This window comes from Protopterus annectens, chromosome 11.part0, assembly GCF_019279795.1.
Source record: "Protopterus annectens isolate FY-2018-M chromosome 11.part0, PAN1.0, whole genome shotgun sequence".
Classification (NCBI taxonomy): domain Eukaryota; kingdom Metazoa; phylum Chordata; order Ceratodontiformes; family Protopteridae; genus Protopterus; species Protopterus annectens.
This window is the reverse complement of record NC_056745.1, coordinates 1,223,525,783-1,223,544,548: the sequence shown is the minus strand read 5'-3', so window position 1 is coordinate 1,223,544,548 and position 18,766 is coordinate 1,223,525,783. Positions and strand designations below refer to the sequence as shown.

The following is an 18,766-nucleotide window of genomic DNA, read 5'->3' as shown; positions in this document are numbered from 1 at the left end:
TAGTTCCCAGGATCCAAAGTGGATCCCCCCCTTCTGGAGTGGGATAACTGTAGCTGTGCGCCACTCAGTGGGCACGAAGCTTGAGGTGAGGCTATGATTAAACATGGCACTTAGGTGAGGTGCCAGTTCATTTTGTAGTTTATGTAGTACACAGCCTGGGATGTTGTCTAGACCCATGGATGCTGTATTCTTAGCTTTGGAGAGTGTGATTTTTACCTGTGTGGCTGTTATTACCGAAATGTGGCAATCTTTCGGTATTGAGATGGGCTCTTTAGGGGATGAGAGGGGGGTGAAGTTGGCACTGAATTGATCTGCCAGGTTATTGGCAATATTCTTGGGATCAGTATATTTAATGCCATTCTGTTGTACTTCAGAGTAGATCTGAGCATTGCCATTTAGATGCCTGACATAGCATGGCTTGTGGTTGTCTTTGGAATCTTTGGCTATATTATTTTCATAACTAGATTTGGAGGATTTTATGAGGGATCTCAGCTTCTTACTGAGGCTGGCAAGGGAGTTTTTTTTCATCCTGGGATTTTCCTCTTTTCTGCAACAGTTTCTTCCTTCTGTTGTATAGTTTGTTTATGGCAAGTGACCACCAGATTGGCTTCCTTTTTTTGGAGGAGAGCATCTTGGTTCTATTTGGGATGGCACGATTCATGCACATGTGGTTGTGCTTGTACAGTGCCTTAGTGTAGGATTCTGCAGTCAAACTTTCAGTTCCCGTCTGCATGGGTGTCATGAAGTTTGACACTTCTGACTTGTGTAGCGTGACGTTGGCTTTGGAGATGTTTTTTATGGAGGTTTCCTTACTGGGAGGTGGGGGAGAGATGTGGATGTCAAGGATGATTAGCTTATGGTCAGACCTGACCAACGAGGGGGTGACCATAGGTGTGGAGCATCGATTTCCCATGTTGTTAATGGCCAGGTCTAGGATATTGGAGCCCCTGGGTGGGACTATGGATTAGTTGATCCAGGGCATTGAAATTTATGAATTCCATGGACCATTGGGCAAAGGTGTTGGTACACAAGTAGTTTTCCCAGTTAATGGCAGGGTAGTTGAAATCACTCAGTATTACGGTGTTTGGCTGTATCTTAATATTTTCCAGTATGTTTACAAATGTGTAGTGATAATCTTGGGGCATGGTGGGGGATCTGTATCAAGCTACAATTTGGATTGCAGTCTTACCTAGTGTTAGTCGCACCTGGGGAATTCCAGACGCATTGTGTTGGGAAACTAGCCTGTTAGTGTGAATATACTTGGTGAATATAGACACTCCTCCACCTTTAGTGTTTTGGTCCTGGTTTGGTGGCCAAAATGTGTGGTAAGAGTTGTAGCCTGGTATTGCAGCGGTGCTCTCTGGAGCCCTGAACCAGGTCTCTGTTACTGCACAGATATCGATGTTCTCCATTTTTAGGAGTGCCTGGTGACTGTGAATGGCCACAAAAGCATTTATCCCTACACACACACAGTCACCATTTCTGGGATTAGAACTCCTACCTAACTAGTACACCACACTGTAGCATTACACAGTTATAGCATGCACCATGGAGCTTATAGGGCTACGTCTTCACCAGAGGTGTATTTCAAGGTGAATGACATCAGCAGGCTTGCCAAAGTAGGGCAATGGAAAATGTAGTGACTGTGAATGGCCTCAAAAGCATTGATCCCTACACAAACAAACACACACACAGAGTTTTATAGTTGCCATGTCTGGGATTAGAATTCCTACCTAACTAATACATCACACTATAGCATTACGCAGTTATAGCACGCGCCAGGGAGCTTATAGGGCTACTCCTTCACCAAAGGTATATTTCAAGGTGAATGACATCAGCAGGCTTGCCAAAGTAGGGCATTGGGGATTGTTGTGACTGTGAATGGCCACAAAAGCATTGATCTCTACACACACACACACACACACACACACACACACACACACACACACACACACACACACACACACACACACACAGTCTCACAATTGCCATGTCTGGGATTATAACTACTAGTACATCACACCATAGCATTATGTAGTTAGAGCACGCGCCACAGAGCTTATAGGGCTACTCCTTTCCCAAAGGTGTGTTTCAAGGTGAATGACTTCAGCAAGCTTACTAAAGTTGGGCAGTGGGGAGTGCATTGTGTGTGAATGGGCCATTATCCATTCATCTGGAAGCACACACACAACACTCAGTCACACACAGGTTTACATTTAACAGGAACGTGTATACAACTGCTAGATGAATAATGACTTGTACAGTCATGTTGCACAGTTATCACAAGCAGCACAGGCACTATAGTGCTGAGGGATACCCGAAGAAAATGTCTACAGTGATTGACATTTGCACATCATGTGGTTTTAGCCAATTGGATGTGTGCTGGGTGGGACAGGCCTCATGATGTGAGGCTGTCACTGTCTGTCACTCTCTTCCATGCATGTGTATGTGTAAGTTTGGCCTATTATAGTGTGTTGTCCTTGGATATATGTGTGTATTCCTATCCGATGTCTGTGCAAAGCATCACTGGTGTGCAATGTGGAGTGTGTGCACAAACATCTGCAACTGTCAGATATGTATAGTCCACTCATGTTGTCAGACATGGGCTTCATTTCTGTAAGTTTGGGAGCATGCCCAGTATGACCTTTCATTATTTTGTTGTCAGACATGGGCTTTGTTTCTCTAAGTGTGGGCGCATGCCCAGTATGCCCTTCTGTATTGAATGTGTGAATCCATTCCAGGTAGGGTGCACTCCAGTGCAGGCTTTTGTGTTGTACACCTACAGCTAGCAACCTGTTTCTGCAGGATATCTGTAGATCGGTTGACAATATGGGGTCACAATGGGCAAAGGATAGTGGGTTACTTTAAATAGTTGTGTCTGTGCTGCTTCTGCTTCATGGTTTTGGTGTTAGCAGAGATATTCAGACATATGTACTGTTTTACACTGTGATGTTTTATGTCATCAAATACTGTCAGGTATACATATTTGCTTGCAGTAATTTCCTGGGGAACACAGGGTGAATGAAGCTGTGTCCGATATTGTGGTCTGCAGCCTACATATTCTTGGACAATCATGCCATTCTGGAGGGGGAGCTGCAGACATTTGCTGATGGATCTGTGTAAATGTTTCAGCACCTTGGTACAGTGCTGGCTGAGGATCCCATGCTTGTACATCTATCAACGTGACAGTATGGCCATATCCTGCTGTGGCCATACCTCACAGCTGTACAGATTCGCACAGGTTACCCAGAGGCAGAGCTCATATTTCTGGTCAATACCCCTTCACACTGTGGTTTATGAGCAGGTTTGTAGCCACCCATTCCTGTGTTTGGAGGCAGGGATAGTATGTGCACACAGCTGAGTTTCAGACTTCGCACACTCCATGGCATCCATGGTTCTAACCCCCCACCCCTCTGTTATTCTATCCTCTTCCGAACATTATGCAAACATTATCTGATAAGTATCCCTATAGTTATCACTTCATCCCAGCAGTAATGAGGAGTTGATCCACAGTTCATGCAGTAGGACATGGTGGACATGCTACTGGGATTTGTTGACATGGCCTTGCATTTGGGTTCTGTGGACTGTGTTATGTTATTTGGGAGTCCCAAAGATAACATACATTGGCAGTACAGGTGAGACATAGACCTTTGACAGAGGACTGTAGGGCATTTGGTAGTGATGCAGGCCATCTGTAGCAGGAGCATTGTGTCGCTCCTACAGTCCCAGGCTGCAAGCCATTATATTCCCCTGGGGTGAGAGGGTAGGTGTGCAAGATGTTAATGTCAATAGTTTCTGTCCTTATTGAGCCAGTGATGTGAATGCTGGCAGGGTGCTGGTTACAGCTAGGGACACGTGCATGGGACACATCTTCAGCATGCTGCATTTTCTGGCCATTCTCATACTGAGGAGGGGGTCATATTGTACTCATTCCCAACAGCAGGGATAAGATCTGTGAGGTACCTGTGGTTGATGGTGGGGTGGGCGGGGTGCATGTGTGCTGTGGACACTACTTGCAGCTGACTCACAGATATATGTTGGGCATTCCACTTATGCTGGCTTGTGCAGGGACATTAGCAGTTTCTCAGTACTTCATACCTGTGACTTTTGTGGTCTGCCAGTGTTTGGCCAGATGACATCAGTCTTCCATACTACAAACCCAACTAATGTGCTGCTAATCTGTATGTACAATTCCAAAGGTGTATCCATTTGACAGTAACATTTTATACACTCTCTGTCTAGGGTTCTTCCACCTGTATACTGTTTGTATGTCTGGGACCACATTCATGACATGTCCATCTTTCAGATGGTGACAGATATTACATCTGAACAATTAGTATGGATTACTGCTGGAATGTGTCTTGCTGGGATGCATTGTGTTTGGCACTGCAGTTGTGAGAACTTGGCCCTGTCATCAGCAGTACTGGCCATTGGCCACCAGGACACAACCCACCATGTCTACATGCTGACCACTCTCTCAAAATATACAACACACAGCCTGCATATTGTACATGTGCTACAATCTATCCTGCTACTTTGGCCGGCTCAGGTAATCTGTGCTCCACTGTTATTATACCTACACATACATGTTACTACATTTCTACATAGGGTTGTGGGGCGGGGGTCACACCTCACAACTGTACACATTTGCTATGACTGTACTGGTATTTCAGGCACTCCATTTCATTCAGTATTCTGACCTATCATGCAGACTAGAGGCATATCAGTGTACTGTAGTTCTTAGGTTTTATTGACCTACATTTCAGTTTCAGACTTCTTACCCTTCAGAACTAACATCCCACTGCCTGACCTGTTGTAGTCTGTCTATGTAGGTCTGGAGGGGGGCTGTTCTCCATAGCCATCAATCAGAGGCCTTAGCACAGCCTTTCTTTGTGTTTGTCTACACCTGTTCTGCTGGCTGGGACTGTTTTTGGGTATGTGAGCCTCACTGACATGCATGTGTGTGTCCTATGGACATACATTTGGCCCACCACATGTCCTGCAGTGGGTTTTGTCACCTTGTTTAGTACTGCCTACTATGTTGACACCAGTATTTGTTAAGGATTTCATGCTGCCGATATAGGTGTCTACTGGCATCCCATTCAGCCACCCAATTCCCTAACATGCTCATATTCATACCATAAATACAGGTAGCAGAACATTCTACTCCATTCAGCAATTGATAGTGAGCATGACTTACCTTGTGACTGTGCCAGTATTGAGGATGGTGCTGGAGGGCTGACTGTGTCAGATGCACATAATACACTCCCTATACATGGTTAAGCACAGGTAGTGTCATGTTTGGCATCTCTTTTACTGTATGTGCAAGTTGGAGTGAGGTGTCATTCCCTGGGTTCCTAGTATGTCAGTGTATGTGCTATGCGTAGCCTCTTTGCCAAGGCCTGGACAGACTGGGCATGCCTCCTTCTGCCTACTGGAGCAGGCTCAGGTTGTTCTTCCTCCGAGTCACTCTGTGCCTGTGCAGGCCTTGGCAATGGTGGGGGGCTGTGTGGCCCTGCACCATGCTGTTCCTGCTGCAGCTGTTTCTGCAAGATCATATTGTGAGCATGGCACATATGATGACAATTTGGGTACATGTAGCTGGTGAGTACTACAAGGCTCCACCAGATATGTCCAGGAACCGGAACCTTGACTTGAGCATCCCAAACACATGCTTTATTATGATTCTGGTCTGTGTGTGTGCCTCATTATGGAGTTCTTGTTCAGGTGTGTGTGCATTTCTGATGGGTGTCATCAGCCACAGCTCCAGTGCGTAACCAGTATCCCCCACTAGGTGGCCATATGGGATGTCCCATTGGCAGATCTCTGGTACAGCTGCGTCATATGCCAGATGTGGGAGTCGTGATAGCTTCCAGGGCTGCCAGCACACACATTCATTATAATGCCTTAGGCATCGCACATGACCTGGCAGTTGATGGAGGGGAAGCCCTTGCAGTTTATGTAGACCCTACCCCGCTCACCAGGTGGTGCTTTGATGTGTATGTGCGTGCAGTCTATAGCACCCACTACCTCAGGGTATTCTGCTGTTTGGTGGAAGAGACGCATATTGCTGGTCAACGCCTCATGGGTGTTGAGGAAATATATGTGCTCACTGGCATGTGCTGACATAGCATCCAGGAACTGGTGGAGTACCCTGGATGCTGATGCCTGTGAGATCCCCATGATATCCCCAGTTGGACTTTGGAAGGTACCTGTGGCTAGTATTCGTGAGCCTACACATACCTTGGTATCCACTGGGATGGGTTCCCCTCTGTTGGTTCTGTGTGTGAGGCATGGCCTGTCCACCCTATAGCGCTCTACTATCTCCAGCTCATGTAGCCCCTGGTTGGTTACCTTGACTCTGTACACTCTTCTCCTTCTCCTCACTGTGGGTTGGTCATCAGCATTCTCATCCTCACCACCCTCAGCCTGTTCCACGTGTTAGTTTATGAGAGCGAATGCAGCCCCTGTCATTTTTTTGCTTTTGTTAGGTAAAATTTCCCTGTATGTGTACACCGGTGGTATAGAGTTTGTGGGTAAAAACAAAGGAAAAGGTGTTTTCATAGTTTATAGTAGTGTGCTGGGCTGGGCTGCTGCCTGTGTAATTGGCTGATTCTGATACATTTCACCTGCCAGCTATACTAGTTCTCCTTGATTACCTTCCTACTGCTATTTTCCCTTCCCATTGCCTTCCTACTTAAGCCCAGGGGCGCGCTGTGCAAACACAGTGCTCAGATGTGAATGGAGCTGCTATTTCCTGGTTTACCTTTTTTGTTTGTTTAAACCTTGGTGCGCATTGTACACACCCTTTTAGGCAATGCAAAGAGTGCTAGGTAGCTTCAGACACACCCCCTTCCTTAGCCCTGCTTCGCTAAGGGCAAACCTGAGCCACAGAGCTCCAATAAGCTTACAGTATGTCTGACACACCCCTCTATGATGTCAGCTAACTCTTAGGCTTGCACCATGGTTTTCCTGCCCCTACATGGTTGGGTGCAGGTTAGCCATGAGGAGAAATCTGTGATTCAGTATCATTCCCCTCATTGGTATAGAATTGCCTGCTAATGCCTAGTTACAAGTCCCACATTGAGCCTTCCCCCTTAGCAACCACTATTCACTGGCCTTGTTGTCTTCTGCCTGCCATTGACTATAATGGCAAAATTGTGGTTTTGCAGAAAAGGCTTTTTTCAGGGTTTTACTTTTATTTTCCGGCGGATCCGGTTTGCACACCACTGCCCTACGCTTAAATGGCCGAAATCGGCCAAAAAAAAAAGTTATTTTATTTTAATTTGCAACTGTTTTCCATGCCAATGGCCATATATTTGGCCATTGGCATGCTTTCCACATGATATACACCCTTTATTTGGAACTGTCATGACTCTGTTTTGCAGTTTGAAGAAATGTACTTGGTTACTAAGCGAGTACATGTCTGCAGGTTAAACTAATCCTGCACTGATGGCTGCCAGCTTTCTGGATCACTAATTCACCTAATTTGCATGGCTTTCACCTGTAAATGGGGTAATTAGCATACAGGAGCTGTGTTCGTGCAGGAATAGTGCAGGAGCTCTTGTGCACGTCCCAGGAGCTTGTTCCTGGATCTCTCGGCGTCCATATTGCCTCCAGCAGATCCTGCACTATTCCTGCATGCCGTGCAGAGCTTGCTGAATCCTGGGGAGTGTTTTCACAAAGTAGTAACAAAATTGCTTCTTTTAAATTGGGTAAGTGATCTGCTGTTTATGGCAAAGACAATAGTCAGAAAGTAAAACACTGGCTAACCTGTTAAAGACAGAGGGTTATAGTAAATGGTGTTTGTTGACATGAAAGTGTGCCAGCTAGATGGTACAATCTCTGGTACCACTGGGGTAGAGGGGTAAGTACTGCGGACAGTTCTTTTCTCTGTCATTACAGGTAACATTGCAAGGGAACTGCAGGGAGTTGTTTGCCTTTTCTGCTAACCTGTTTGGACTATACTGTGCTCTACACCAAGAAAGTTATGCCCTGTTGTTACACCATATATAAATATCTGAGAATGCTGCTAAAATAATAAGCCCTTATTTTGGTACTGTTTACAGATTGATTGGAAATATATGTAATACCACTCTGCCTAAGGGGAGATAAAGAAGCAGCCTATTACCACCAAAATACTTAACTCTCCACATCTTCCTTGCAAACCAGAATAGTTAACAAATCCAAAATAATTGTAACTATCCCAAACTGCCACCTGTTTGCATTTAGACTGTTGCATTTTTTTTTGTTTACTCATTAAGTATCATAACATTGAGGTACTTTCATACAGCGTGGCAGTTTAGCAAAAAGGATTAAGACTGTGACCTGATAACAAACTTCATCTTGTAGCCCAGTCCTTCATTCCTAGCACCTGCACTTGCGTATTGTGTCCCTCTGACTAAATAACTTAGCCACACATAACTTCCTGAGCATCACTGCCCAGTGTGTTTACCTGGTTAGAAAATTAACAAAAAAATATGTGTGTGCATCTGTGTGAGCATGCATGTCTGAGCACCGGGGTGCAAAGCAATACTAAGAAAGAAATGAACAAAAAATGTCTGTGCATCTGTGTGAGCATGCATGTGTGAGCACCAGGGTACAAAGCAATACTAAGAAAGAAATTAACAAAACAAATGTGTGTGCATCTGTGAGCATGCATGTGCGAGTACCAGGGTACAAAGCAATACTAAGAAAGATCATTCACACAGAAGTGCACTGATTAAGAAAAAAGAACAGAGTTGCATTGCAGATATAAGAAATAATGTAAATTACAAAATGTAATCACTGAGTCGAGGGAGCTATATATAGAAAATACCAGTGTACAGTACTCAACAGTTATACTGTGATTTTTTGTTCTTTGAATGTAGCTCACTGGTATAAGGAACAATGATGTTTCTAAAACAGAGAGCTAATAAGAGAACAATGACCTTGATATAGCTTCATTCATAAGCACAAGCTTGTTATTGCTAGGTTCTTATGTATGAATCTCACTGTAGTGCATAGAGTGCTGTCAGTACACTTGAGGTGAATTTCTTGGCATCCATGTCTCAAACACTTAATAAGCAAGTTGCAGTCAGAAACCAGATCATAATCTTCGGTGTTATAGGAAGTGTATCAGAAGGCAACTGACAGCTTTACGACCTGTTACGACACCTTGTGCTGCCACACAGCTAGTAAAAGCTGTTATAGTATTATATTATACTGTTATACAGGTAAAAAGTAAAAACTGTAATGCTACTCAACCGTCACCTTTATAAGGAGTTGAAGACCTTACATTATTGCATAAGCCTGACTTTTTTTTTTTTTTTGGGGGGGGGGGGGGGCAGCGTAAAGCTTCCCAGGTAGTACTGCACTAACTTGAAGACGGGTGTCACATATCCAAAATTCACATGACCCAACATCTTGTTTTTAGTTCTCCAAATGTTTTGGGTTTCTAGTACTGTCACTAAAATGGACCCCATTCCCAAGTCAGGGTATAATTAAAGTTCATGATACTGGTATTGTTTTAGTCTTTAATATTTGTCATTAGTGCTCTTCCCAGCACCAGTAATGTACCCGGAATTACCTCCTTTGGCATCTCATATAGAGTTACATGCATTGATAAAATTAAGTGTACTTAATTTTTTTTTAGTAGGCCCATTGCTCCTGCAGCATCTTATTTATGTGTGCCACCCCACCTCTGTCCCTACCCCTGTCCCTAACACAACCCTGCACACTACCTTCTGAGAAATCCTTTCCCTAACTTTACTGCTACACATGGCACTCACACACACTAAACATATACGAACACACCCACACAAAGCCAAACCTGCCACTTTACCTAGCCCTTAATCTAATCCTAACATGCAAATACTCCCATGTGTGCCATCCTCTAATGTCCAAAGTCTAGCTATAGCTAAAGGTTTCAGCTTAAAAACACCACCCACTTATCATAACTAAAAGTATTTCTGCAACAACACACAAACATACAGTTCTAAGTTTGGTAAACTCATTATGCGGGAAAATGGTCATTCAGTAAAAAGGCAGAACAGTCCATTGTGCCTAGACAGTTAACATTATTATAAAACACTAACAAATAAAGTAAATTGGTCCCATTTACTCAACATATATGTGTATAAGCACTATTTAAAAAAAAATGCACTCATGCACTCACACACACACGTATACACAGACATACGTCTTTATATATTTGTGACAGTGATATAAAAATCTTGTAGTCATGGTTTAAATAGAGATGGTTTGGTAAGAAGACAACAGAAAGAAATTCTTGGCAACTTTCAAATCATTCAGGCTACAACCTTCCTCCAAGAACTACGTACCCTGCCTGAGTCAAGTTCCCTATTTAACAGACACACCAAGACAGGTAGTGCCATCTTCTTACCCATACTGTAGATCTTCACAGGGATTCTCTCAGGACTTGGTGCTTCGCCCCTTACCATCATAACTAGTGCTGAGTTGACCACTTCTATTGTAAATGGCTACACTAAACCAGAGACTTTAGCTATAGAAAGTTGAGGAACATTCAGTAGCTGAATGTAACTATCTTCTTCCTTCAAAGGAGGTTTCAACCTCTTCCACATAGAACTTACAATAATATCGAACAAATTTGTGGAAATGTTTTCCCATTGCCCTATCAGTTTTCCCTATAGCAGCATTCCTGAACCTTGCCATGGTCCTGTCCACTGGTTTGACATTTAACCCTCAAAGCTCAAAGCTAAATGCCTTAAGTTAGCTTTCATCATTTGGTCCACATTATAATTCAGCACCTCCACCAGCTTTGTCCCCTGCTCAGCAACTTTATGTTCAGTCCCTGATCTCCCTCCATTACCATACCTTGCTGTGTCCCCAAGAGTCTTGTATAACAATGGTCAATCATTGACCTAATTTTTGCATGATAAACCTTGCAAAAATCAAAAATATAGCCTTTGAAGTCCTACCTTAAGGAACTCCAACTGCTGAATGCAAGTAGTTGTATCATCCTCCTCTGCACTCCCCCATGCTGGGAGCTCATCCCATAGCCTGTTAGCAAAAAGCTCCCATTTACAGAAATACAAGTTAGCACTTCAAACCAAAAAGGCCACATGGAATGTTAAAACTCACTACCACAGGAGAATGATCGGAGACCATTTTCAGGGCACACTCCAGATTACAAACTAAATACATATGCTCCCTCGTGACCACTGTTTTGTCTGTCCTACATAAAGAAGAAAATATAAGCAAAAAATAACTGAAAAGCTGCTGGGAAAGACACATGACTCTGTGGACATCCTCCATTCCCATAGATATAAGGTACCCTTCGATATATCTACCAAGGGAAGGTAGTCTAAAGGAATGAGGCCCCAAATGCACTTCTAACAGAAAGACTGTGTTCCATTCTCCACCCCAAGACTGCTATTCTTCCCTGGAAAATAACCCATTCTCTTAGCAGTTTCTTTACCTCCTCCACCATAATATCACTGAGAGGTACAAATTTAAGATAGATAACAATACACCATCTAAGAGCCCTTTAGTAAGAACATATTTTCTTTTCTTGTCTACTAGTGAACCTATCAACCAAAATGGCACATCCCTTCTGAGCAGTATAATAATACCCCTGCACCTCCCCCTTGTTATGAGACACTTCCCCATACTAACTTACAACCAACTCAATTTTAAGTATTCCTTGACTGAAAGCTGCATCTCCTGAAGTAAAACTACGCTAAAACTCCAATATTTTAAAATAATAACTATTCTGGCCCTCTTCACTGGTATAACCATCCCATTTACATTCCATGATAGAACAGAATAGTCATCCACTACATGGAAAGGAAAAACATAAACCAGAAATATTTCTTAACACACCAAGACTTCTTCCCTTTTGCAATAACCCACAAGTGTGTCCATGAGGTGCAAGTGTCATTTTAAGCTTCTTGCCAAATATATACTGTAATTTGTCTCTAAACCACCTCACTTTCCTGTTGCACAGAAAACTCCCAGAGGAAACTAGAATAACACAACTAAACTAAAAACTTCACAACAAACATATGATTTTTTAATAATGAATTAGCACCTCTCTGAACAGCTCTACAACTGTTTACAAGCCATATCCAAAAAAATCCACTTACAAAGAGGAAGTAATATGTCACAGTTAGGGAGGATGAATATGTACTACCTAAATGACAATGGATGAAAGCAAATCAGTAACTAACCCCTCATATCCATTCCTAGCCTCCCCAAGCCAGAGTCCACACTACAAGAAAATAAGCTTAGTTTGCAGCACGGACATGGTCCAAGAGTTCACACAGGAAGAAAACCAGTATTAATTAGCAACCGTCCACACTCCTGGCCAGATCTACTTACAGTGAATTACATGCTGATTCCACTACAGCTTGAATTGTGTGTCCCATTCACATTGAAAAATATACAGTTGGAGCCACTCAAAAAGAACTTTACTTAATATCTAGGTGTAAAAGGAAAAAAAAAAAAAGAAAAAAGTTAAGATGTATATAGTTCAACAGTAGACAGCAACTTTACTAAATCCATACAGATGTACTCATCTACTTCTCCTCCCGCACTAAGAAATTAGCAGCCTAGGAACTGAGGTCCAATCAAGTGCCTCAGTCTCCCTGCATCTAGAGATGCTGACCCTGCCACCTGCTTTTAATGAGTTATACAGTCAAAAAAATCAGTTAACAACAGCTCATATGAGCAAATTAACAATAATCATACCCAACAGTCACACAATGTCATGTTTAAACTTACAGAAACTTCCTTATAACTGGCTAATATGTGTTGTGTCAAATTAAGTGGTGTGTCCTGGCAAGGTTTTTCCATTATAATCTATTTATCCCCATCCTTTTCTGATGAGGGGGAATGGGTCCAGATTTTCTCTGTGATTGGTGGAGCTTCTTTTAGAAATTAATTCCCCCGAAGGAGTAGAACGTGCTGAACTAGGGGCATTCCCTACCGATGCCAGCTTCAAGATTTGCACTCTCACCTGGCAGACGCACCCTAAACTGAACAATGTAGATGAACCTACATTTCCAACAAGACTGCTTGCGAGTCCTAATTGCAGGATGAAAACCATGTGTCAGCCATATAGTTGTAATTCCGCAACACCCTAGAGTTACTAATCTTAACAATTTTACCCAGAGTCTGGAGTGCAGACAACACTTTTTCTTTCAGCTTATAAGAGTCATATCTCATTACTATAGGTTTAGATATTCTAAATCTCAAGTACTGTGGAATAAAGACCATGTAAGCCTCTCAATGCATATCTCCTTCAATTGCAGACAAGTCCAGAGTGCCACCTGTTGTCTTATATATGTCAGCAATCCATGCCTTCTTCCTCCAGAATTCCTGTAACGTGCAGATTTTTCTGATGGTCCTCTAGATCTGTTAGTTTAGCTTCAACTTGTTTGAGCCTGGGTTTGACCAAATTTCACATCTTTCATTTCAGTGTCAACAGTAGAGAGGTGACTGGTGTGCCTGGTGAGTGCAAGTTCACTGACTGTTAACTTATTGTCTACCTTTTCTGTGTAGGCTGTTAGTCCATAGTTCATCTTCTGTATCACATCCAGAATCTGATTTAAATTAACTGTAGTTTGCCATTCGCCATCTGCTAGGCCAGAGCCATCTCTTCTTGGAAAGGACTAATAGGCAGGTTTGGTGGATTTTTTCCTGATGTACAGTGGAGTTGATCAGGATACTTTTTCTCTATTTCTTAAGCCATGATTTCTGCATTTAACCTCCTAGAAATACAGAATCCAGTTGGCAGCCAAAAAACTTAACTCACACAGGTATAAATGGCCTAATTACCCCAATATTCAGACAAAGCGGACGGATATCAGAATCAAACATGCTACTCTGCCCTCATCCTAACTGGAAGCCCCAACTTAAGTGACTATTTTGTTGGGAGCTCTTTTTCTGACATTGACCCATTAAGCTAGAGCAGTGTTTATCACACGTTACACAAGTGTCTCTTAGTTTTTACATCAAACCAGTCTTCTACACCATAGAAAGTAACATTCTCTGCAAAGAAGTGAAGTGTCATCTATCAAAAGAATGATCAGTATAGATACAAAAACTGGGCTAGGCTAGATAGAATTTATATCTCACATGAACATGTGCATTTAATTGAAGGTCTTCAAATGCACCCAATAACTATTTCAGAACATGCACCAATAATAACTAAAATAAAAATGGCAAAGAAAATAAGGACTCAGAAATTCAAGGATATAACTGGTATGGTAGTCAGGAAAAGCTGGCTGCATTTGCAGATGACATTATTTTATACATGAGAAAATCAGAAAGGAACATTATAGTGTTGTGGAACATTTTAAGACAGGTTCAGATCTTCACGGGATACAAAGTTAATGAAGCTACAACAAAGACTAGAGGTAAATTATGTAACCACATATGAATTGGTTCAGCAATATCCACATTTATGGGGACATGATAAAATAAAGTATTTAGGATTCTGGGTTAGAAATGACTCTATTGTGGCAACTAAAGATATGTGGGAAGAGACTAAACAGAAAATAATACAAAAACTGAGAAACTGGAAGTTTTGTTATATGGATATGGCTACTAAGATATAAGCAATTAAAATGTTTTTAGTCCCTTTAGTCTTATACACAGGTCAGGCATATTTTTATCACCAGAGGAGAAGCTGTGGATAACAATTAAAAAAGAGTTGAATAATTTTATCTGGAAAGGGAAGACAACAAGGGTTAAGTGGAATAATCTGACTCTTCCAATAGAACAAGGAGGACTAAGATTACCCAATTTGAGGGGGTATTTTAGAGCAATACAGTTAAGGTTCTTATACATAGCACAAGTAGAAAACTATAATTCAAAGTAGAAAGGAATGATGATGATACAGGGAGGAAGCTCAAGAAATAATGAGAAATTGGGATTCTGAATGCAGACACTTAAGGAGAACAACAACAGTCATACAGAGTATTATATTCATAAAATAGCATGGAGTATTCTAAGAACTAAAACAGCACGAGAATGGAGAAAAGAGATTCTGCCAATAGAGATGACAGTGACTAGGGATAATAGGCAAGAGGGGGCTGAAATTTATTGGAGAAAACTGGCAAAGGAACCAAGGCATTGGGAGCAAATAACTAGAAAGGGAAAGGTAATAGAATGGGAAGAGACCAAGAATGTATTTGGACTGCAGGTTAGAGATTGCCTTCCATATCAAGGATTGATAACAGAGTATAGCAAAGAGAAATAAATGGGGGGGGGGCCTAAATGAAAGACCAGCAGTAGAGTTTTTAATAGAATCTAGAACAGAGGCTGCTGTTAAAAAGGAATATGGTGCTGCGGTAGCGTTGTTGCCTCACAGTAAGACGTTGTCCTGTTCGATTCTCAGCTAGAGCGTCTTCTGTGTGGAGACATGCGTGAATGGGCGTACCTTCATTGAAGGTTGTGCATCAGGGCTGGCAACTCGGCACGTAAAAATCTACTGTCAATCATTAGTGGACCGGAGTTCCGCTGTGGCGACCCCTAACCGGGAAAAGTCGAAAGACACAACAGTAGAGCATATAAAATATTACATGATAAATATAAGAATCACAACAAATTATTTTGTTTTGTTTTATTGGTTAATTATGGGCTGTGTCTTGTGGTATTAAGGGTATAAAATGTGATGTTTTAATACAACTGATGCACACTGAAGAAGGGTTTTTGTACCTGAAAGCTCTGCGAGTTAATAAATGTTTTAGTGCTCAACGTGTCCATATTTCTTTGGAGTTTGTTTCTGTAATTATAAGAATCAATCAGAAGAGCTTAGAAAGGACTGGGAAGAGAGACTGGATAAGCAATTTACAAAGACAGAATGGGAGAATATATCTATATCTTCCAAATATGCAACAAAGTCTAGAAATTTAGGATCTTTGCCTGGAAGTGTTTACATAGGTATTTTTATACACCAAGTAGACTCCAAAGAATGTTTCCTCAGTTGCATAGCAAATGTTGGAAGTGTGACAGCCAAGAAAGAGGTGGCTGGGAACATATTTTTTGGGAGTGTAATGAGCCGGCAGACTTTAGGGATTCCCTGCGGACTGCTCTGTCAGAGATGCTGGGTGAGTGGATTGGACTGACCGGGGAGATGATTTTTTTTTGAGCTATGATACAGAATAGGGATTGCCTTGACATAGTAAAGCCTTGCTGAGTCTAATTATTGTGGCTGCCAAAAAAAAACACAATTACTAGAAGATGGAAATCGAAGTCTAGACCAACTTTACTAGAGGTAGTGAATATAGTAACAGAGATAAAACAATTGGAATTGGAATCTTTAGAAAAGGAACGAAGCAACCTACATAGGAAAAATGGGAACTGTGGGAACAATATATGCAGAGAAGGAATGAGGTTTAAGAGGCAGGATTTGAATGAGCCATATAATGCTTAACTGACAATGACTAGATAAATTATAAGTGATGTACAATGTTTGCAACTGCAGTTGTTTCGGTGATGTCTGTGATGTATAATGTTTGCAATTAAAGTGGTGTCAATGTTTGTTTTTCATTTATATAAATTTAAGATTTCCTGTGTCATACATGGTAATTTAATAAATATATTTATTGAAAAAAAAAAGGAATGATCACTATATAATTTCCATTCTGAATATACACAGCTGAGATTACTCATCCAAACCATAGTATTGTCTGCCTATCATAATGAGCAAGTGTAGTCTGTGTGCATTTTATGGCACTGGTTGTGATAGATTGAGCCCATCAGGTTTGTAAACAGGGTGCATAACCTTATGCCACTAAGCCAGTGTACTTAAGTAGTTAAGAGTAGAATTGCCATTTGCTCAGCACCATGCTTTGTTGTCCGAATTTATTGGTGAGAATGGTCCTCAGAGAAACAGATTCATAAACAGGCTATAAAATGATTCAGAGTTAATATATTTACTATAATGGAGCCAAAGCATCCATGGCAAATTGGGCTAGATTGTCTCTAGCCTTTCATTAAGGTACTTTTATAGTCTAGTTTTATTTGCATTTTTTAACATTCGTTTCTAACAGTCCCACCCAACTTGTGTTATATATTTTATGTCATTTACACTTTCAGACATAGTAATGTAGATATATCATCAAAAGTACCCAGGAAATCATGCTCATTGCTGACCTAGAATCAATGATTGTGATCTGTACTTCACATATAAGGAAGTAGCATTTCAAAATACTTGTCCTGGGTATAGATTAAGTAGTAGATATCTGTGGGACAACAAGGAACAGTAAAATATTTTTTTTTTTCCTTTCATTTAGCCCTGAAACAAAGAGAATGTCTCGTGGTGGAAATTCTGGACTCCTGAAGTGTGGTAAAGCAACAACCTATGAAGGAGGGATGAGGGAGCCAGCTATTGCCTACTGGCCTGGAAAGATTCCTACAGGTATGAAGTGCACTGATTTTCTTATTCTGGTTCATAGATTAGTACTAAGCTAACTGCCCTTGCGAGCCATTTTAAGCCTAGCCAATTGTCCCTTGTGCAACTCAAACCCTGCACCTTGTGTTTGCAAGGCAAACACCTTAACCATTAGACCACCCTTACACAATTCATTTCTTGTTGTATTCATTAAATTATCCATTTCAAAGCCTGCATATATGCTGCATCACCTCAGATTTTCTGCCAGTGCTCAGCTACTTAAGGAGCTGGAAAGATCATGCACAGCACAGGGTCGGGTTTTAGGATTTTGCTTGCTTAAAGTCCCATGAATCTTTTATAACTGAATGTTGTTTGTCTAAATTTATACCAACTCAAACTCATTGTGTGGCATTATACATTTCTCCCCATTTACTTAAGGTATCAGGTCCATAATCTTTTGATTTACATTTTGTCAGGAAGAGTATATAAAGTCTCAAAATGTTGTGTCTAGCTTTTCAAGGCTTCTCAAGCCTTGTGTCCACACTTTATATCCATCTAAATTGTTTCCCAAGCAATGACAGTAACTCTATTTCTTGTACATTGGATGCAGTTTGAATTATTACCCACTTCTTATAGCTTTTTGCAGAGGTGTACTAATGTGGGGGCAGACGGTGTAGTCCGCCCCAGGTGCAAATAATAAGGGAGTGTAGCTTTCTTTTTGCCTTACAAACCAGAGCCAGATCCTTTAACGGCATTCTTCTTTAAAAATGCCCTCTGCGTCTGTGCATCTGTCAACACACACACCTTGTTGCTTACTCCTCCTTTTCCAAAATCCATGAGCAGAACTTAAGTACAAGACATTCTTGCTGGCTGCTGCTTGGAAACACACTTGCTGCTGAAACTGCAGAACACAATGTGTGCATGCATGTGTGTGTGTGTGTGTGTGTGTGTGTGTGTGTGTGTGTGTGTGTGTGTGTGTGTGTGTGTGTGTGTGTGTTTGTGTGTGTGTTTGTGTGTGTAATGCCCTGGTTGGTTTGACAGGTTACTTTCCTCAGGCTCAAACCCTGTACCTTTGTTACAGGAAAGAAGAGCCTGAATCCTCAACACCAACTACAAAACTACTAAAAAAGTGAGTTTTGGTGCATTTTCAAGGAATTGTGAGCTTCATTGCATTTTCAAGGAGTAGGGCCGCGGTGGTGCAGTGGTTAGCATTGTCACCTCACAGCAAGAGTTTTTCCCATTCGATTCTTGGCTGGAGCACCTTCTGTGTGGAGTCTGCATGTCCTCCCCACATTTGAGTGACGCTAAAGACATGCAGGTAGGTGCAAGTGTGAATGGGCATACCTTCGTTGAAGGTTGGGCACCGGGCTGGCAACTCAGCACCATAAAAGTCCACTGCCAGTC

General features: G+C 41.8%; 1 protein-coding gene across 1 annotated transcript in view; it reads left to right on the top strand.

Annotated features, from left to right (window-relative positions):
• LOC122815806 (arylsulfatase A-like) overlaps positions 1-18,766 on the top strand; it is a 351,804-nt gene that overhangs the window by 264,509 nt on the left and 68,529 nt on the right. The window contains exon 5 of the mRNA XM_044088605.1: positions 17,265-17,389. Coding sequence (XP_043944540.1) covers positions 17,265-17,389 — 125 coding nt within the window. The remainder of the gene's footprint in view (positions 1-17,264; positions 17,390-18,766) is intronic.